General features: G+C 36.2%; 1 protein-coding gene across 1 annotated transcript in view; it reads left to right on the top strand.

The window, feature by feature from the left end:
• CDH8 (cadherin 8, type 2) overlaps positions 1 to 20,363 on the top strand; it is a 393,813-nt gene that overhangs the window by 176,999 nt on the left and 196,451 nt on the right. The window contains exon 4 of the mRNA XM_011994007.1: positions 3,717 to 3,836. Coding sequence (XP_011849397.1) covers positions 3,717 to 3,836 — 120 coding nt within the window. The remainder of the gene's footprint in view (positions 1 to 3,716; positions 3,837 to 20,363) is intronic.

Below are 20,363 nucleotides of genomic sequence, written 5' to 3'. Positions count from 1 at the left end.
TGCTCAAAGAAACAGATAAGCGTTTCAGAAGATGTCAGAACTATTTTATGTTCAAAACTGTTAACTCCAGACTACTCTGACCAAATGCACCAACCCTGTGCATAAATAAAACAATATGGTTTTTCAGAAAATATTTGGATATGTTTTTTTCTCTGTGAAGGAATTTCCTAATTTAAGAGTCACCCACTAGAAGGAAATTTTGGTAATGACAGGAAGTTTTGACAATTTGTTCACTTTTCTTTTTCAATTACCTAGGCAGTGACTGGAACTAAATTCTCAGATTTATTAACTTAATGTCATACTGAATATTGCACCTTGACTTATTTATTTTTGTCTGATAATATGTTACTTCATAATGCGGGAACATAATTTCTTCTTAAAAAAATCAAAGTAAATACACTAGACTACAAAACAAAGCAAAAAAAGTTGTTATACGGTCTTCTGCATGAAAGGGACCTCTTTCTCATAGGTCTCTGAACTCTGTTAGTTCTTCTAGTAACTCTGATGTCTTTTTCTTATTACTCATTATTTTTCTTTAATTTTTGGACTAATGTTAGACTTACAGAAAAGTTGCAAAAATAGTTACCACATACCCCTGTCTTAGTCTGTCTTGTGCTGCTGATAACAAAATACCTAAATTGGGTTAATTAATAAAGAAAATAATTATTTTCTCACAGTTCTGGAGGTTGGGAAGTCCAAAATCAAGGCACAGCATGTGGTGAAGCGCTTCGTACTGTCATCTGGAGGGGAGGAACACTCTGTTCTCATATGGTGAAAGGTGGAAGGGCAAGAGAGACAAACTCCCGCTGTTAAGCTCTTTTATAAAGGCACCTAATCAGGCCCTGTGAGGTGGCTCATGCCTGTAATCCCAGCACTTTGGAAGGCAGAGGCGGGCGGATCGAGAGATCAAGAGATAGAGACCTCCCTGGCCAACATGGTGAAAACCCGTGTCTACTAAAAATACAAAAATTAGCTGGGAGTGTTGGTGCACACTCTAGTCCCAGCTACTCAGGAGGCTGAGGCAGGAGAATTCCCTGAACCTTGGAGGTGGCAGTTGCAGTGAGCCAAGGTCACACTACTGCACTCTAGTCTCGGAGACAGAGCAAGGCTCTGTCTCAAAAACAAAAGGGCCTAATCTCTTGTGAGCGAGGTGCCCTCATGGCCCAATCACCTCTTAAAGGCCCCACCTCTTAATATTTTATGTTAGCAACACCTGAATTTTGGAGGAGACACATCCAAACCATAGCAACCCCTCACTCAGTTTACCTTCAGTTTAACACCTTACCACAAAGATCAAAACAGGGAAATTAACATTGATATCCACTTCTATTGTCATTACCCAGTGTTAATGTTTTATCCTCTCTTAATTGAACTACTGTTGTAACCTCATAACAAGTCTGATCTCCTAATCTGTGTCTGTACTTCCAATCAAATCTGGAGGCCCTAATAGAGAGAGTGGCCCACAATATTGGTGTGCTCTTTAACTGAAATTTCTTCCCTGTTTCCTAGAGGGTACAGCCAGTGCTCCCCATCTTGGCATGAAAATTCCCCTATATTTTCTTCTTAATTTGAATATCCAGGCTTAGCTTTGATGGCAGACTTTTTCTGCCATGTCATCCCTCTTTCTGAATATTTTTTGGCAATTTTATCTCACCGTCTTCTTTTTACCTAGAAGGTTTTACTCCCAATTCTTCTGCATCTTATGTAATATTCAAATAACTACAACTATTGTACTCTCATGTGTTCGTTTTTGCTAGCTAGTTGATGAGTTACTTGCATCTGGTGGAATGTGTTACACAAGAGGCATTGAGTGCATTTTTTATAACTGCAGATTTTGTAGAACCTCTGAGTCATCATTCTGAGTAGAAATTCCAATTTTACAGGATTATCAACTGCTGAACAAATATTATTATTACCTTTCCACGTTTAAAACACTTCCAAAAGATACTGACTGACAAGATCTTGCTAAAGTTCTACCCTATTCCAGTAAACACTGACGTATGCTGCTCTCCCCGCAGTTGCTGAGCATGTTGATTTCTGACAGCCCAACACCCATACTCCCTGCGCCATTTTGTAGTTGTCGTCCCCTGAAGGGAGCTGCTTGGGCCAAGACTAAGGCTCCATTTTCAGGCGGCATCTTGCATGCTATAACTGTTTCCTGCTGGAATATAAAAGCCTGGCCCATTTCCTCAATGGGCATGCCATCTCTAGAGCCCTATGGAGTCCAGTGAGGCCTTCGTTGTAACTGCATCACATCCCAGATGTTTCTGTCCAATTTTGTCTTTTTCACTCCCCCATAGATATTGATTAAAAACACTCTCCAATGAAAGTTTAGCAAGAAATCTTTATCTCAGAGTCTACTTCCAAGGAAACTAATCTTTAACACTTACCTGCTGTTTCTCATTAAATCATCAGATAATTTATTCACTCACCCATTTATTCAATAAGTAAAGGTATGTTCAATAACCATTATGTTTCCAGCACTTGTTGGATGAAGAAGACATTGGGCTTGATCTCACAGCATGTGATTCTTGTTATTACACCAGACTTTTTCCATTTCTTTCTGTTTTTAGGCGTTTCCAGAACTTCCTATAGTCTCTCAAACTACTTGGCCTTTTCTTATGTTTATCTTCCTGCTTAGAATTCCTTCTCCTGGTTAAACTCTACCTTTCTTTAATGATTTAACTCAAAGGCAACCTCTGTTAGAAAGATGTTCCTGATCACCCTGTCTGTGCTGGACTAAGTGAGAGATCTATAATTGGTGCTACTGCATTCAGCTGAATTTCTTTTTCTATTTGTCTGTCCCTTCCTACTCTTATTGCCCCTCAAACTGTGAGCTTCTTGAATGTAAAGATTTGTTGTGTGTGTGTGTGTGTGTGCACGTGTGTGTTTATTTACATGTCTGCCAACAATATACTTGGGGAGGCAGGTGGAAGTTATTTTTTTTAAATGGCATAATAATCTATAGAGATGTGGTTGCTGTTTTAATCCAAAATGTATAGGTTTGCTCTTGAACTGAAATTTCTTCCCTTTTTCCTACAGGGTAAAGTCAATGCTCCCAATCTTGGTGTTAAAATTCCCCTATATTTTAATATATATACTCCATAACAGGCAAACTGTATATACTCAATTGTTGAATGAATGAATAAAAAATAGTTTTGAAAAAAAGGTTATGATTCTGTTATCCATTATGGCTAATTATGTAAGCAAGATGATCAATTGGTGGTTCAGAGCTAATTTTATATTCTGAATAATTAAATAAGATGGAATAAAATATTCTTTTGATCTTTCTGTGCAGCTTTTTTTCAGCAGCCAATTTTTCCAGTTATGTTTAGTTGTACTTTTGTAAGACGTAAATGTGACATGGTATATTATATTATTAACCTTAAATTTCATATTCCTTTGTTAGGATTCCTTTGCATATTCCCCAAGCCCACATGCTTCTAATACTTATCTTTAAAATGAAAGCTACAAAGGAATCTTAAATAATACAGATACTAAAAGTATCTTTATATAGTACTCCAAGACTCTTTCTTTTAAAAGACTTAGGTATAGTTGAAGTTATGACAGAGCAATTCATCTTCATCTTTTTAAAAAAATTTCTTTTCCTTTTATTCCCTACACATGGATTTCTGTATAAAATACTTGACAAAATGTAGCTCTTGGCAAAGGACAATGTGTTAATTATTATCTTTTTTGTTTCTCTTTTTTATTAGGTACGTCTGTCACTAACGTCACTGCGACCGACGCCGATGACCCGGTTTATGGAAACAGTGCAAAACTGGTTTATAGTATATTGGAAGGGCAGCCTTATTTTTCCATTGAGCCTGAAACAGGTTTGTGGCCTAAATTTCAAATTATATTTCCCATGTTTTTGCTTCAGGGAGACACTTTTCTTGGGATTTGGATTATGAAATATTATGTCTAAGTATTTCACTGCCTGCCTCAATAATATTTGTATATGCAATGTGAGGTACATGGTGAGCCCTAAATCATTTTGATGCTGATCACGACAAATCACAGAGCATTTGTAGGATATCACCTATTTAACACACGGTCTGACACCATTTTTCATCCTGGAATAAAGGGAAGAATGTGCTTATATATCAGACAAACTTAAATAGTAGATTTAAGTAGAAATTCGGTTGCTTATTGGCTGTGTGATACTTGAAAAGTATCTAAGTTGCAATTTGCACATCTGTAAAATGCGTATGGAATGTACTACATAATATTGTGATGAAGATCAGATACAACAATAAATACCAAACACGCAGTGCATGGCATGTGATAGTCATTCAGTGCACTTTAGATATTATTACATTTGCTACCAGATTCCTCCTTGTAAAACACAATGCTTATATCTATCCATCAGAGCTTGTATGAAGATATTATTATGGTCAATATTAAATCCAGCTAATACCCTGTGATCTGGTGGCACAGATCATATAAGCCATAAAGTAAGTTATCAAAGAAACAAACAGCCTTTTTAAACCAGGCTTAAAAAAATAGCTTTATAAAAATAAGTTTTTTATAAATGAAGATATATGTTTTTAATTGTTAAATTTAGCAGTATATTAAGAGATCAAATATATTTTGTGTGACTTGTAAATCCTATGAGGTTTTGTTGTAGCACATTTAAAAACTATTATTAAGAACAATTATTGTTTAAAAAGCAATACCTTTTTTGTATATTTTCTTCTATATTCAGTGGTATTATAAATTGGGTCTTTTTGTTCACCATTCCCAGTACAAAATAGACACTAATCCAGAAAATACCTATTGAACAGTCACCATGTGCCAGGCACTGGACTAAATATAGGGAGAAAAAAAATCACAAAGGCAAATTTCAGTCTACAGGTATCTCACAATCCATTTCAAAAGACAGATTTTTTTTCCACCATAAATAAAGTTAGCATGGTAATGTCATTTAAATAATTTGTTTCTTAGGAATAAATTAGTATGAGGTATAATAAAAGCCCCCTACTAAGTGAGAGGATTTGGATAATTTTAGGTCTCAGTGATATAGATTGCTATTTGTTTAATTAACTGTTGTCAGCAACATTTAATATTTACATTTTTACTCAGCATAATGTGTATCTATATCAACACAAACTCATTTTAGTTTTCTCACTTCCAATCTGACAGATATCAAAATTGTCTGATTTATATTTTAGGAAGTTTATTTGGCACTATAGTGGATAATGTAATGGAGAGAAATGACACTTGAAGAATTCACATAATCCTTTCTTCATAAATGTTGGGTAAATGAAGTTGAGGTTTTTAAGTAAGGCAGATACAATGCAAATAAAAATAGAAGTTAAATTCAATAATCAATAAAAGTCAGACTAAGTTCTTTAGATGAAACATAAATATGTATGCGTGGAATGTAAACATTTTTGGGCAAATGTCTGCAAAATTATGCTTGAGTGTGTTCAAATGAAAGCAGAAAGTGTTAGTTGTCCCTAAGAATCTAAATTAGAGTCTACCTTTGAGGACCTCTCTCTTTAAAAAAAAATAAATTGAGTCTGATACAAGTGTGTGTGTGTTTTAAAGGAGGATATACAAGCTATGCAGATATAGATTAAGGGCATTGCTGAACATGTTTTATTAGAAAAATAAGAAAAAAAGAGGCAATGGCTGTGAACATCTGGAGTTTAAATTCTGTAAGCATGTGGAAAGCAAACACCCTTTGTGGTGACCAAAAGATATGTATTAGTTGGGCCCTTTGGAAAACAGAATGCGGAGACAGAGATAGGAGTGCCAATGGCTTATTAGGGGTCTATGACTGTGAAAAATGAAAGAGGTATGAAGCCGATTTGGGCATGGAAGTTCCTCTTATCAAATGCAGATCTTCTACTCATGCAATGAAAGAGGAGAAAAAGCAGTATAAGGCAATGTACATCTGACAACATCTTGACCAAACCAATGGGATCCCTGGAGCAAAGATTACTCTTAAAAGGAGTCCCGTGTTGCACATAAATGGTCAGGCTTTAATAAACCCACCATGCTCAGTCATTGGTTGGGATGTGCCTGGGAAGAGCAGGGTCTTGGCTTGGATCCTGTCAATCCTAAGGTACTTCAGCCGCAGGGTCTCAGATAACTGTATGCAAATCCTTAAATTAATCCTTTGGCAGGAAAATCCAAATGGTGGGTTTCTGTGCCTTCCACAATGTGTGTGTGTGCGTGAATACGTATATACATATACACACGCATATACACACATATGGGTATATACATATATGCACATGTATATGAATATGCGTGTGTATATACACACATACATGTATATACAGGTATACGTGTATATATAAATATATACATATATTTATGTATATATACACACATGTGTACATAAAGAAAACAGCTTTTGATTCTGTAAATTTAGCAAATACGATGTTAAAAACTATAATATAAACTTTGCAGCAATAGCAAGTACTTGGTGAATAAACTAATAGTGGGAATAGTAATATATACATTGATTTTTAAAATGCATGCTATGGATCAAAAACATTAAGAATGGCTACGAATTTTGACCCAAGAATCCGAATTCTAGAAAAAGAAAGAAAATGTCACGGATGAGCAGACTCATTACCTAAGACCCACACACCTCTGTGAGTGCCTAAGAAGATGGTTCTTTACATGATAGGTCTGTACATTACTTTAGGAAGTGACCCAGCATAGACGGGTTGGAAAATGTTGGCTAAATACCATTACACATCACCACTTATGTGGGACCAACCTTCAGTTCCTTTTTACACCAGGATTCTGGCATACTATCAAGGGTCAATCTGTAGCTGAAATGATCAGTATTGTGGCAGTGAACACTCCCTCACCAGGTTACATAAGGTAGTCATATTCATACTTTTTGTAAAGAAGATTGTCCGTTGACCACTGTCAGCTCATCTTTGATGTTATCATGTTTTCAACAACAAAAAATAAACCAAGACTTGAGACAATAAATCTTGTATGTATCTTGTTTTATTCATGCCAAGAATGCCAAAAACAGAACTCTGGAATTTGGAACAGATAAGTTCTCCTCTCCCCTTGCTTGTTACATTTCACTTCATGGAATTATTTTCTGTTGCCATAACATATCAGAGAGAGCTTCTTCTGTTGTTTCAGTTATCAGCTTAAGAGCACAGAGAGAGAGGCCGTTTGTTCTTTATTTTCTTCTTTGAGCTTTAACAAAATCAGGGTTATCTTGTTTATTGACTTGTTTATATTTTTAAAGTTAATTACCATGCTAGAGTGCCAGGTCCAGGAAAGAATGGGGATTGTATGATTTGTTGATTTTGCAAATCTATGCATCCCTATGCATAGGTGTCTGGCACCTAAAAGTCCTTCAGTAAGTAGTGAAGGATGGAATGAGGGAAAGAAGGAAGGAAGGGAGAGACGTAGGGAGGGAGGAAGGAAGGAAGGAAGGGCAAAGTCAGGGAGAGCTGGAGGAAGGGAAGGCAGAGAAGGATGTGCAAAAGAAGCAGGAAGGATAAAGGAAAGGAGGAAGAAAGTGCAAATTAATAGAAAGAGAAAAGCTTGCCACAATTCGTACAGAAGATGTAAGAGAAAACATCTAGGGAATAGAGCTTGGTATCCAGTCTATACTTCTATCTGTTTCTCTGATGGAAAGAACACCATATTAATCTCAGATATGATTGTTTTGTTTGAAATTCATTTAGGGCTAGCATTCATGCTTTTTCCAAATCCCATACTATGTTTTAAGTGTCTAGGCAACACAATGCTATTCTAGTACTTGCAAAAATGAGCCTTAAGACCATAATAAACTCCTGCTTAGATTTGCTTCTAGATCACACAAGGAGATAGAAAGGTTCTGGGACCACTAAACAAAGAAGAAATGGTTATTAGTATATCTTCCTATTCCAGAGGTCACTGTGATGGTACTACTACTGCTGCTAATAATAATAGCAACAATAGAAAGCCAAATCATTGTGTGCATACAGTCTTTTAGGTTTGACAAAACACTAAACCAAACTGTGGAGTGAAGAATTTCTGTCTCCATTTTGCAAATGACAGAACTGTGTTTCAGAGAGAATGAAGTAAAATGTCTTTCTCACCTTTAGATAAATTCCTCTGTCAAATCATAACAGGAAGAATAAAAACAACAGAACGAGAACCTTATTTATTGAACTCTTACTTTGTTCTTGCCATTGTGCTAACAATGGGTTTGCATACGTTAGTGAATTTAATTTAATTTTTTCCACACCATATTTTGAGGTAGGTATCAGTGTCATCTCACTTTTACTGACGAGAGAACCGAGTTTGACTTGCTATGTTTCTTGCCCAAGGTATTTGAAGCAGGGTTCAAGGTGAATCTGTCTGATCCCATACCTCAATTTTTGACATTCTCGCTTGCTCCCACTTAACTTCCAAGCAGTATAGCTCATACCAGGGAATGACATTGGTTTGAAAAGAGACCTAAAGAACTTCGCAGCAGGTTCAGACCTACTCTATCCATAGGCGTAGGAGGCAGCGTAGCATCAGAGAAAATGGAAGGCAGTAGTAATTGTAAAATGAATTGTCATTCTTGTGAATAGTTTTTATTATGGTTCTTCAAAAGGCTGAAAATAGTTTATTTTTATTCTAAAAATGTTTTTTTTTTTTGTTTTCCCCTCCCTGCCACCCCCAATACCATATGTTTGCTTGTAATATTTTGGGCACAGACAAGGAGAAATGTGGCATTTATTTAAAAGGCACTAATTTGAGGACAGCAGTGAGAAAACAGTTGCAGTCCATCCTAGGTGACTGAAGATGGAAAGTCTAAATAAAATGCAAGACAAGTGAATAATAAATGCTTAATTATCTAAAGAGACCAGGGTAAAGTTTCAGAACAGTCTAAACTTTGCTCCAGGCAAGAGACAGTATGAAAAATGACCTGCTTAAAAATAAACTAAGTTAATTCATTGACCTTTTTTTTTTGAAACTCAGACCATATTTCTTCATTGGATACGAATAACATTTGTCTCTGTGGAACCTGTAAAAATGAGCTAAGTGAGAAATACTCCTTGGGAAAAAAAAAATCCATGTAATGAATGGTTCTTTCTTAGAAAAATCAAGGTAATACATGGAGTCTTCATGGAATGCCTTCATGGAATTGAGTCCTTTTTACGCCTTCTGAGTCAAAATGATAAATTGCTTACACCCAGGGCCTCCTTTTAATCAGGATTGCATGGATTATAATTTCCACTGCCAAGAGGACTGGCTAAAGAACTTGATTAGTGAAGACATTTGAGAAGGGATAGGTACCGAGATAAACTCAGGCAGATGAACAATGCTGGGATATACATTTATAGGTGGGAATGTCTTCATATTTCACATTATTCAATACTTAGTCAATATCTACGTGCTGTCATGTTGTAGGCACTAAGATTGAAATATTGTGTATGATAAATACTACATATAATATAGGGTTCATGACATAGGGATGGAGGACAATACCAACTTAGCAAACATGTATGAAGACCAAGAGAGTATTTTTTAGAGTAGTGGTAACAGAGAATGTGTCCTGAAAAACTAGTGGTAGTTTACGAAATGAAAACATGGGGTAAGGGGAGCTATTAAATAAGGTCTTATGGCATGAGGAAATCAAAGGGCTATGTGCTCAGGGGAAAAGATAAATTGGTGATCAGGGTGATATTGAGAAATTAAATAGTTTTCACTTCCTCAATTGTATTAGAAGATTTTACTTGAATAATTTTTCAATATATAATAAACTTGATCTGCAATTTAGAAATTCAAACCTAACTAATTTCTATCTGACTTTGGATGTGTGCTGTCACTTCTTGTGACTTAAGTACCCAATTTTTATTTTTATTTGATTTTATTATTATTTTTTGTCCCCTCCTAGTCTTATGTTGAAATGTGACCTCCAATGTTGGAAGTGAGGCCTACTGAGAGGTATTTGGGTCTTGGGGGCAGATCCCTTATGAATGATTTGGTGCCCTCCCCTCAGTAAGGAGTGAATTCTCATTCTATTAGTTCATGCAAGAGCTGGTTATTTAAAGGAGCCTGGTACCTCCCTCTCTCTTTCTTGCTCCTTCTCTTGCCATGTGACATGCCTTGCTCCTCCTTCACCTTCTGCCATGGGTAAAAGCTTCCTCACCAGAAGCTGAGCAGATGCTGTATCATGCTTGTAGAGCTTGTAGAACCATGAGTCAAATAAGCCTCTTTTCTTTGTAAATTACTCAGTCTCAGGTATTCCTTTATAGCAACACAAAATAGACTAACACAGTAGATAAGTCCATCTGTACATAATTCTTCATTACCCAATTTTTAAAAGCACTGATACCAACACTGTCTTCTAATCATTCATGATATTGAAAAAATATATGTCCCATCTTTTGCTTTTGATCTTCACAAATTAAGGATATCATTAATATCATTACTTTTGCTATTTTTGTTTGTGTTTAATGAAACAAAATGTGATATTTGTGATAGGACATTTTCACTTAGAAGAACCAAAAGCTTTTGCATTGGTGATAGGTAAAAAAGTCCTTCGGCTGTGTTCCACACAAGCCACCTGTTTTCACTAAAACTGCTGGATTTGGAGTTGAAAGTTTGAAAGGCAGGAGTGACCTGCAGTGGAGGGAAGTTTCTCGACCATTGCTGTGAGACTTACATCAAAGGGGACCTAGAACCACTTTCCATGCCAAGTACTGATTGAAAGATGAGGTATCTCTACCAATCCCACAGCTGATTCACTTTACAAAAATCACACACCCCCTCCAAATTATGCCCTCTCGTGAAGTGGGAAGCCAGGAGTGGAGAGGCACAAGGGTGGCTACTTCTGTTACATGTGGAGTCCCTTGTAAGCCTCTTGGCATAGCACAGGAGTTCTCCCTGTAAATATTAGGCACAAGGCCAATAGACAGGAGGACTTGGGAGGAAGCCAAAGAGTGGTTTTTGTCACCTGTGGGGTTTCCTTCTAATGTACTCTTCATCCAATTTCCTTTTTTTTTTTTTTTTTTTTTTTTTTAAACACAGTAATGGGCATAGATTTCTATATTTTTGGAGTAAGAAGACAGGCAGGAGATAGGTCTTTCAAACCCACACCACACACACATACACACATTCTGAGCAACTAAAGAGAAGGAGGATAATATCTTGTGATTCTATTATTGTTTTAGGACAAAAGAGAGTATGGAGAAAGACACTTGCCTTTATTATGTTCTTTACATTTCAGAGAGAAGAATCAATATGACAGTAAAAATTGTAGCCAGCAACAAACTGTGCTAGTGGCCAGTGTCTCCAGTGTCTTTTCTTGTACTCTTAGTTCATCCCCATGTCAAGTAAAGTAGCTATTTTAACGTATCTTATTAAAGATGAAGACTGTGAGGATCTTTGAGGTTAAATGATATGGCCAATGCCAAACAGGTGTCAAACTCTTGGTACATATAGTTTACAATAAATATTTGTTGGGCAAATTAATGAATTAATACATTGAAGAATGAATAATGAGAATCTAAAGTGACTAATTTTACTTGTACCTAACTTCACATCTCATTGATTTGTCTGAAATGCCCAAAATAAATGATGATAATCAGGGTGACAAAATGTAATTTTAAGTTTCTAATAGGTGTCTGCTCAACATATACAGATGTATACCCCCAACAAATGTCATCCTTCTCCAGTTTTTATGTCTTATTTTGTAGTTAAGAGGACAGCTAGATGTGCACACACAATGACTTAACAATCATTTATTTCCCCATTTGGTGTCTTCTGTGGTAGATATAATATACGAACTAGGGGCTGAGGTTATACTAATTGTTTTACAATTACTAAAATAATCCCCCCCAAGCACATAGAACAGTTAAATATACTTGGGTAAGCTTGAAGTGGTATGACTGTCGTGTTACTTGCACCTTTGGATAAACCATTTTTTAAGTTCACAAGGAGCTTTCCAATGCTGATCATAGCTAGAGTCAAAGAAATGTCTATTTGGAGAAAGCAAGGTCTGCATATGTGCATGCTGGATAGAAAGACTATGAACTACACAGCCACCTCAGTATGTAACACCTGATGTCACCTGGGATGCGTTGGGATGGGTTTAGGTAGAAGCAAAAGCAAAAATTTATTCCCCAGTGGCATTCGTCCAGTGTGAACACACTGGGTAGGATCAGGATTTTTTCTCAGCTTGCTATGTATCATGTCCTTGCAGAATTAAATTGTATATTTGATTCCTATAGTGATGTAATTTTTGACCTTGGAAATCTAGCTCCGAGTTTCATATGACTAGTTCAAAATGATTTGGTGAAGAACAGCAAAGATTTGTTTTCATTAATTTTATAGGAAAACATGTTTATCTAAGGGCATCAAAGATTAACCCATATCCAAGAGATGTTAATTTGTAATAACTCCTTATACGCTAAAACTGTGTGTGTGTGTGTGTGTGTGTGTAGTATAGATGATAGATATAGACAGACAGATAGATTGATTGAATGATAGATATAGGCAGTAATCTTTTATGTTTATTGTTGTAGTTCCCTCCCTCCCATTCCTATAACCTAACTGCATCCTGAGCACTTAAGACTACATTGAATATATTCCTTCAGAAATCTCCAGTGCTCAGTAATTGCTTTAAATGTTATGGCAAAAGTAACTTTAGGTGTAACTCCCAAAGAGAAGGATTATCTAATATTCTTGTTTAACAAAGAGTTAAACATCATACGTCTCCACCACCTCCCATAATTAGTTAATTTTATATATTAATTACAGGTTGAATTATTAGATTCAAAGATTGAATTGGTTAAAGATTGAAAGGTTAGAGAAGGGAGTTAATTAACCTTGGAGACGACTTTTCTTTAAGCCAAAGTTAGTCTCTCATGCATGAGTAGGAATCCACTAAGAGGGCGGAGGTAGAAGGAAGAGGCAGATACTCAATTTGTTTCCTCATAAAGTCAAATTTCAGAAACATCCCTATGAAATAATTTTCTCTGGACTAAAACATGAGGCCATGATTTCTCTTTTTGTGCCAAAAATATTGTTTTTGTGTTTTTTAAAAAGAGTTTGTGCCATATGGACATGGATCCTGGACAGTTCATGTGAAATGTAACTATCTCTCTGTGCATTGTAGGGCTTAGCACCAGGCCCACCTCATGACAGTTGTTCAAATAATATGTCTCAATGAGCAAACAAACATAGACAGTTAAATCCAGAATGAACATGGTTAGAAAATGGGCTTTTTCAGAGGATTTTGATATGTTCAATTTCGGATCCCAGGAGATGCTGGATTTCAAAAATGGATGCTTCCTAAAAACTTAGAATATATCTTTTGTAATATTCAATATATCCCAGCATCTGGTTATTAGGGAACAAAAAGTAGCTATGAGATTGTTGATAACAGACCAGGAACGTAAAGATGTACCTGTAAGTTCTACATAGGACTAGCTCATAACATTTCACCAGTGTGTTCTCTTTAGATGTTTTGTGTCTCTTCTTCCCTTCTAGAAGCAGTGACTTCTCATTTATGACAGTGGAATGGGAATGTAACTCTTGAGTATCCCAGTCTGTTTTATTTTGTTCCAAAAATTAAGGGGAAGGTAGTTACCATTTATTGATCACAAATTTTGGGCCATTTCAATAATTTTCTTAGTAACTATGTGAAGTGGGTGTTATGGTCCTTACTTTGCATGTAGGGAAATAAAACCTCTGGGCAAATTAATTTCTGAGAAGTACCCAGGTAGTAAACTTCAGAGCTGGGTTTTCTGACCACATCTGTCGCATTTCCACCTCTGCTGAATTAGGCTTCCTATCTGCAAATGTAGAGGAATCCAGACAAAGGAAAAGAAGACAGGTACTCTAAACACCTTGATGCTCTCATTTAGATTATTTTTTTTTCAATTAAGTGAATTATTTTCAATTAAGCAAATACATACTTATTAATCATCTTCACTCTCAGGGACAAGACGTGTGGGGTAGAAATACATTTGACTTGATGGAGCTTAAAGAACTGGAGAGATGCCATCATAAAAAGTTATGCCAAAATTATACCAACTGGATATTTTCTTGCTTATTGTCCAAAGTACCATAAAGGAAACATATAAGGCAATGAGATCATTAATTTATTATTATTTCAATGATTTTATTTTGATTTTATGAAAAGAAAGTGGAAAATTAACAACATTCTTGAATTAACAGTATCATTAGTTTCAATTCATCTGGATATAGATGATTCAAGAATGTTGGGTACAGGAGTTCAAATTGGAGTCACTTACAAGGAATATTCAGTCTCAAGGGAATCAGTCCTTCTTTCCTTAAAAAGCTGTGAGACTTTCCACTTGGAGTAAAACTCTAATTTAAAAGTAATTTTGAATTTAAGTACTGATCTGTAGGCTTACATTTTTTCCCCTTACAGTTAGAAAATTGCATGGTTATAATACGAAAATAAATAGATTTTATACACATTCTTTTAAAATAGATATTTGCAGAATAAGTCAATTTTTGAAACTCCTATGGGTCTGGTACTATGTTTCAAATAAGTGAAAAAGACACAGTTTTTGAGCTCTCATGGGCAGAAAGTAAGGTGCATATGGCTATGTAAATAACACAAAGGAGAAGCTAGAAAAGTGATTTAAGGACTGTCCTAGAGTCATTTTACAATTTGTGATTATGTGTAATTTGCCATTCAGAATCTTGTGTAATTGTTTTATTATGAGCTAGGCAGTTTTATATCACCATGAGGATCAGAAATTTGGAATTTAGTAAATTAGAGATTATAGTGTTCAGAAGGTTAACAGGGTTGAACTGGTTGGTGAATGCAAGCATAGCTATAATTAGATAGATTTTTTCTTTTTTTTTTTCTTTAACGTATCTGTAGAGTTTCTTTAAAGGTAGTTTTCGTGTGCGGTAAAGTTTTATTGTGTGTGACAGAGCACTATTGGAACTTTCCTTCCATTCCATTAACTTTAATATTGTTGCTGTGGTATTATCTATCTTAGAAGCCACCTTTGCACTCTGACACCTGAGGATCTTTAAAGACAGAAATTGAGATTGTCTAATTGTGCTGTTTATGAACAAATGCATTCATGAGCTGTAAATGAAAATAATAATAAATAACTGTGTTTACAAAGTGAAACAAACAGCAGATTTTATTTTCTTGCTTTCACTCTCAGCAGAGTATAGATTAGCAATCCTAGATACCAATTGTAATAATAGAAAAGACTTACTATGTGTCAGGGGACAGTAGAGCTGGTAAAAACATTTGGTAATTGAAGTAGCTGGGAATGAAACTTGCTAGACTTTACTTTTTCCTTTGCCAAATGGGGTCAAGGAAAGAAGTGACCCCATACAGTTCTTATACAATTAACGTTGCTCTCTGTATGCCTTTAGTCAATTCATTTGAGTTTAAATCTGACTTGATATCAAAGTGGCATTCTTAACAACAAGGTTTTGCCAACTTTACGAAGTCATACTTTTAAAGTCTTTCCCTTATGGCATAACTGTACAAGATTGTTATTGATCTGATATCGATAAACTGATTATTGATGTGCTACAGGTTGTGTGTTTTTTCTCACTATATGTAACTTTCCTTAGTTATCCTGTAATAGTTAGAAGAAAGGAACCCACCCTGATCCATCAAGTTTCATTTTCTATCCATGAGTTATACTAAATTGCAATAATCAAATACTAGAATCATCATAATGAAATCTATTCTGAGATCACATCATTTTCTATAACATTGGAAAACAGACTTGGAGAAAGTGCATTTCAAAATGGGAATTGCCTTATTTACATTTTACTTGAACTCTAAAGTAATGTGACTCCTATGCCCTGGAAAATGGTTATTGAGGACTGTCACCTAAAGTAACTGAAAAATTGGCTGAAGGGAATAAGCCAAACAAACACTGTGTTTTACATATAAACTTTAAAAAACAAAACAAAACAAAACAAAATAAACAAAGCTGAGCCTCTGAGTGGTCGTCACTGTTTCTGAGAGAGAGAGGATTCAAGTCTGAAGCAATGTGGTTTGGAATTTCAGGGGAGACAATTTGGTATGTAAAGTTCTGAGTGTGAACTTTGGAGTCAGAGTTAGGTTTCGCTGCTCTCCCTAACATTTCCTAGTTGCATGACCTTGACCAAGATATTCCATATCCCCGAGATTCCATTTCTTTATCTCTAAGGATGCATGATCACAGCTCCTTTCCATAGCATCTTATAGGGTTCAAGTTGAGATATTCAAAGCACCCCATAGATGATTTCCACTCAGCTACTTGAGTTCCTTTCCTGCCAAAGTGAGAAATTTCACTGAAGGGCATTAGCCAAATATTACTGTCTTGAATCCCGCATCTCTCAATTCTGAGTCACATTGTAACTGAAAATTGTTGGTAACATAAGATATTGACTTGAAAACGATTTAGGGTGGAAAATTGAGTCTTGTTTACATTTAATACACAAAACAAATACCAGCCTTATTATCTTGGTGGAGCAGCCCTAGAGTATAAAGTACAGGACCAGAGGGTCCAGGCTGTGGGTTCAGACCCACAGCAGCTGAAAGAAAGTGTCATTTTAGAGCCACCCTTTAGCCCATCCACCTCCAGTAGGTCCTGGTTTCTGAACATCTGCTACACCACGTATGGTTGTTACTTTGACAAAGGGCTGTTTTCCACTGTGCTGACTGCCAACACCTGTCTCTGAGTCAAGTTGCCTCATTTTTCCATGCAATCATTTCAGTAAATGTCAAGGTGCTGAATTTTCACATGTGCAAATATTTATGTAAGAGCGAGAATAAGCACAACAGTAATTTGATCCTAAGGTATTCAGAATGTTTCATAGTCATAAATTAATGACACCACCTAGCTCCCTGTTAAGTAGGGCAGTACTGCTCTGGCTCTTAAGTATTCTGTAGCCAGAGTTTTCTATCTTAGAGGTGAAGAGGCAGGAAAAGTCAGCTCTAATCCTCTATGCATCTTCAGAAGAGGTCTGAAGGGAGTCACTATTTGTATATGTTTGTTTTCATATAGAACTTCTGTCTTCGTCTATTGTGTGCTTCTATAACAGAATACCACAGACTGGATAATTTGTAATAAACAAAAGTTTATTTGCTCACAGTTCTAGAGGTTGGGAAGTCCAAGATCTAGGTGGCAGCATCTGGTGAGGGCCTTGTTGCTGCATAAGACATCAGTTGGCAAAGGGGTGAAGGGAGGGCAAGAGGGAGAGACAAAACAGGGCCAAACTCATCTTTTTATAAACAACCAATTCCTGTGATAATGGCATTTATTCTTTCCTGGGAGCAGAGACCTCATGGTCTAATCACCTCCTAAATGTCCTAATTCTTAATACCGTTACAATGGCATCTAAATTTCAACATGAGTTGAAGAGGGAGCAAACATTAAAACCATAAAAAATTTCTGGCTGGATGTGGTGGCTTATGGCTGTAATCCCAGCACTTTGGGAGGTTGAGGCGGGCAGATGATGAGGTCAGGAGATCAAGACCATCCTGGCTAACATGGTGAAACCCTGTCTCTACTAAAAATACAAAAAAAAAAAAAAAAAAAATGTCTGAGGCAGGAGAATGGTGTGAACCTGGGAGGCGTCTCTTGCAGTGAGCCGAGATCATGCCACTGCACTCCAGCCTGGGCGACAGAGCAAGACTCCATCTCCAAAAAAAAAAAAATAAATAAATAAATAAAAATAAATAAATAAATAAAAAATAAAAATAAAGTAAAAATTTATTTTTTGATGGGGCACCTTCTTTTTAAATTTTTATTTTCTTCTTATTATTTAAAATTTCATGGGTACATATAGTAGGTGAGTATATTTATTGGATATATGAGGCGTTTTGATACAGGCATGTAAGTAAAATAAGCACATCATGGAGAATGGGGTATCCATCCCCTCAAGCATTTATCCTTTGAGTTACAAACAATCCACTTACACTCTTTATTTTAAAATGTACAATTAAGTTATTATTATTGATTATAGTCACTCTATTGTACTATCAAATAGTAAGTCTTACTTATTTTTTCAACTTATTTTTTAGACATTAACAATCCCCATTCCCTCCCCAGCCCCTCACTACCTTTCCCAGCCTCTGGTAACCATTTCTGTTCATGAGTTCAATTGTTTTGATTTGTAGATTCCACAAATAAGTGAGAACATGTGATGTTTGTCTTTCTGTGCCTGGCTTATTTCACTTAACATAATGATCTCCAGTTACATCTATGTTGTTGCCAATGACAGGATCTCATTCTTTTTTATGGCTGAATAGTACGCTACTGGTGGAAATGTAAATTAGTACAACCCCTGTGGAGAACAGTTTGGAGGTTTCTCAAACAACTAAAAATTGAGCTACCATCTGATCCAGCTATCCTACTGCTGGGTATATTCCCAAAAGAAAGGAAATAAGTATATCGAAGGAATATTAGCACTCCTATGTTTGTTGGAGCACTGTTTACAATAGCTAAAATTTGGAAACAACCCAAGTGTCCATTAATAGACGAATGGACAAAGAAAGTGTAGTAGATATACACAGTGGAGTACTATTCAGCCATAACAGTTTTTCCCCCTGTAACTGATGGACTACATATTTTATTTTATTTTATTTAAATTTATTTCTTTTATTTTTTCTTTATTTTTAAAATAATGTTATTTTAAGTTCTGGGATACATGTGCAAGACATGCAGGTTTGTTGCATGGGTAAATGTGTGCCATGGTGGTTTGCTGCATCTATCAACCCATCACCTAGGTATTAAGCTCCATGTGCATTAGCTATTTATCCTGATGCTCTCCCTCCCTCCAATCCCTGACAGACCCCAATGTGTTTTGTTTCCCTCCCTGTGTCTATGTGTTCTCATTGTACAGCTCCTACTTATCAGTGAGAACATGCAATGTTTGGTTTTCTGTTCCTGAGTCAGTTTGCTGAGGATGATGTCTTCCAGCTCCATCCATGTCCCTGTCAAGGACATGATCTTGTTCCTTTTAGCCGTAGCAATTTATTACAAGCTCATAAAGGAAAAAAAGTATTCATGCATTGAGCCATTGAAAAATATTTAGAAATACTAAGAGACTATTATGTGCCAGGTATTGTTCTAAGGGCTGGGTAAGCATCAATAAACAACAAAAAAAAAATCAATTAGTTTATTGTCTGTCTACTCCCACTAGAATACACATGGACAAAGACTTCAATGGTTGGGTCGGGAAGAATAGGAGTGCCAACAGAGATTGGTTATTATTTTGTAAATGTTGGTCAGGGTTGGCTCATTAATAATTTGATGTTTGAGGAGAGGTGTTACAATGCTGTTTTTACCAAGGAGGACAGGATCAGGGAGACAAAGTGACTTGCTGATAGTCACACTGTCTATGATGTGTGCCTGGGATATAATGGCTGTTGGGATTCTAAGTTTAGGACTGATCTTTTGCAATGCGGAAAGATGAAAATCACTTTTATCTAGTTTTACGGTATTTATCAAAGTGCTCAGGGGAGTAAACAAGGCATTAGTCATATATTTTAGTGTGGGAAGATGGAGCAGGAATACCTTTATAGGAAAGAGAATGCTCAAAGCCATGGCAAATTTTGACAAAGAAGGGCAGGCAAGGTAGATGCAAAAATTAAGAACAAAAGCACATCTAGAAAACAAATTTGGGGTGATGATTGTTGTAACAGAGTGAAGCAAGACACAATAGTAAGGTCCAAACTGGGAGGGGAGAAATTTGCCTTTTAGCAGCAGTTGCTTACACTTGCCTTATCATTTGAACTGTGAGCTATTTCAGATCTAGAGAACTATACCTCATCTGTCTTTGTATCTCCAACCCTTAGTGCCTATCTCATTAAAAGTGCTCTCTCCATGGCCATTAATTGGAATCACATTATCTAGCCTTATGCAAAGTTGGGGAACTAAGGAGGGTGGAAGGTGACAACGTGACTTCACTTCTCTTTCCCTACCATGGGGTGCTAAGAAATCAGAGTTAAGTTTGGAGTATTTAACAGAGGTAGCACAAGTATGAAAAAACATTATGAAAGAAAGTTTAATTCATTTATCATCTGGCTGATTTACTCACCTAAGATTTCTTTGGATACTAAGTCCACTCACAGTCAAAATGGAAACCTAGAATTCCTTCATCATATCAGAGCATTTGCATACATAAAGATCTTCAGGCTTATTTTATATTTTCCTCTAAATATATAAAACAAATACAATAAAACTACGTTCACATGTTGGGAACATGAAATAATAAGACAAACAGCTATAGGAAGAATGGCTGATTGATAGGTTCAGAAAGAATCAACAACATCCTCTTATCTTTGGAACCCTTTGGAGCCATCACATGGCAACGATTCCCAGCAAAAGAGAAATGAAAAAAAAAAAAAGCTAAAGATCTTGATAATCATCAGTAAAATCTGCCTGTCTATG

The sequence above is a fragment of the Mandrillus leucophaeus genome, unplaced genomic scaffold (assembly GCF_000951045.1).
Source record: "Mandrillus leucophaeus isolate KB7577 unplaced genomic scaffold, Mleu.le_1.0 Scaffold44, whole genome shotgun sequence".
In the NCBI taxonomy this organism is placed as follows: Eukaryota; Metazoa; Chordata; class Mammalia; order Primates; family Cercopithecidae; genus Mandrillus; species Mandrillus leucophaeus.
Note: the sequence above shows the minus strand (reverse complement) of the source record. Positions and strands in the feature narration are given on the sequence as shown.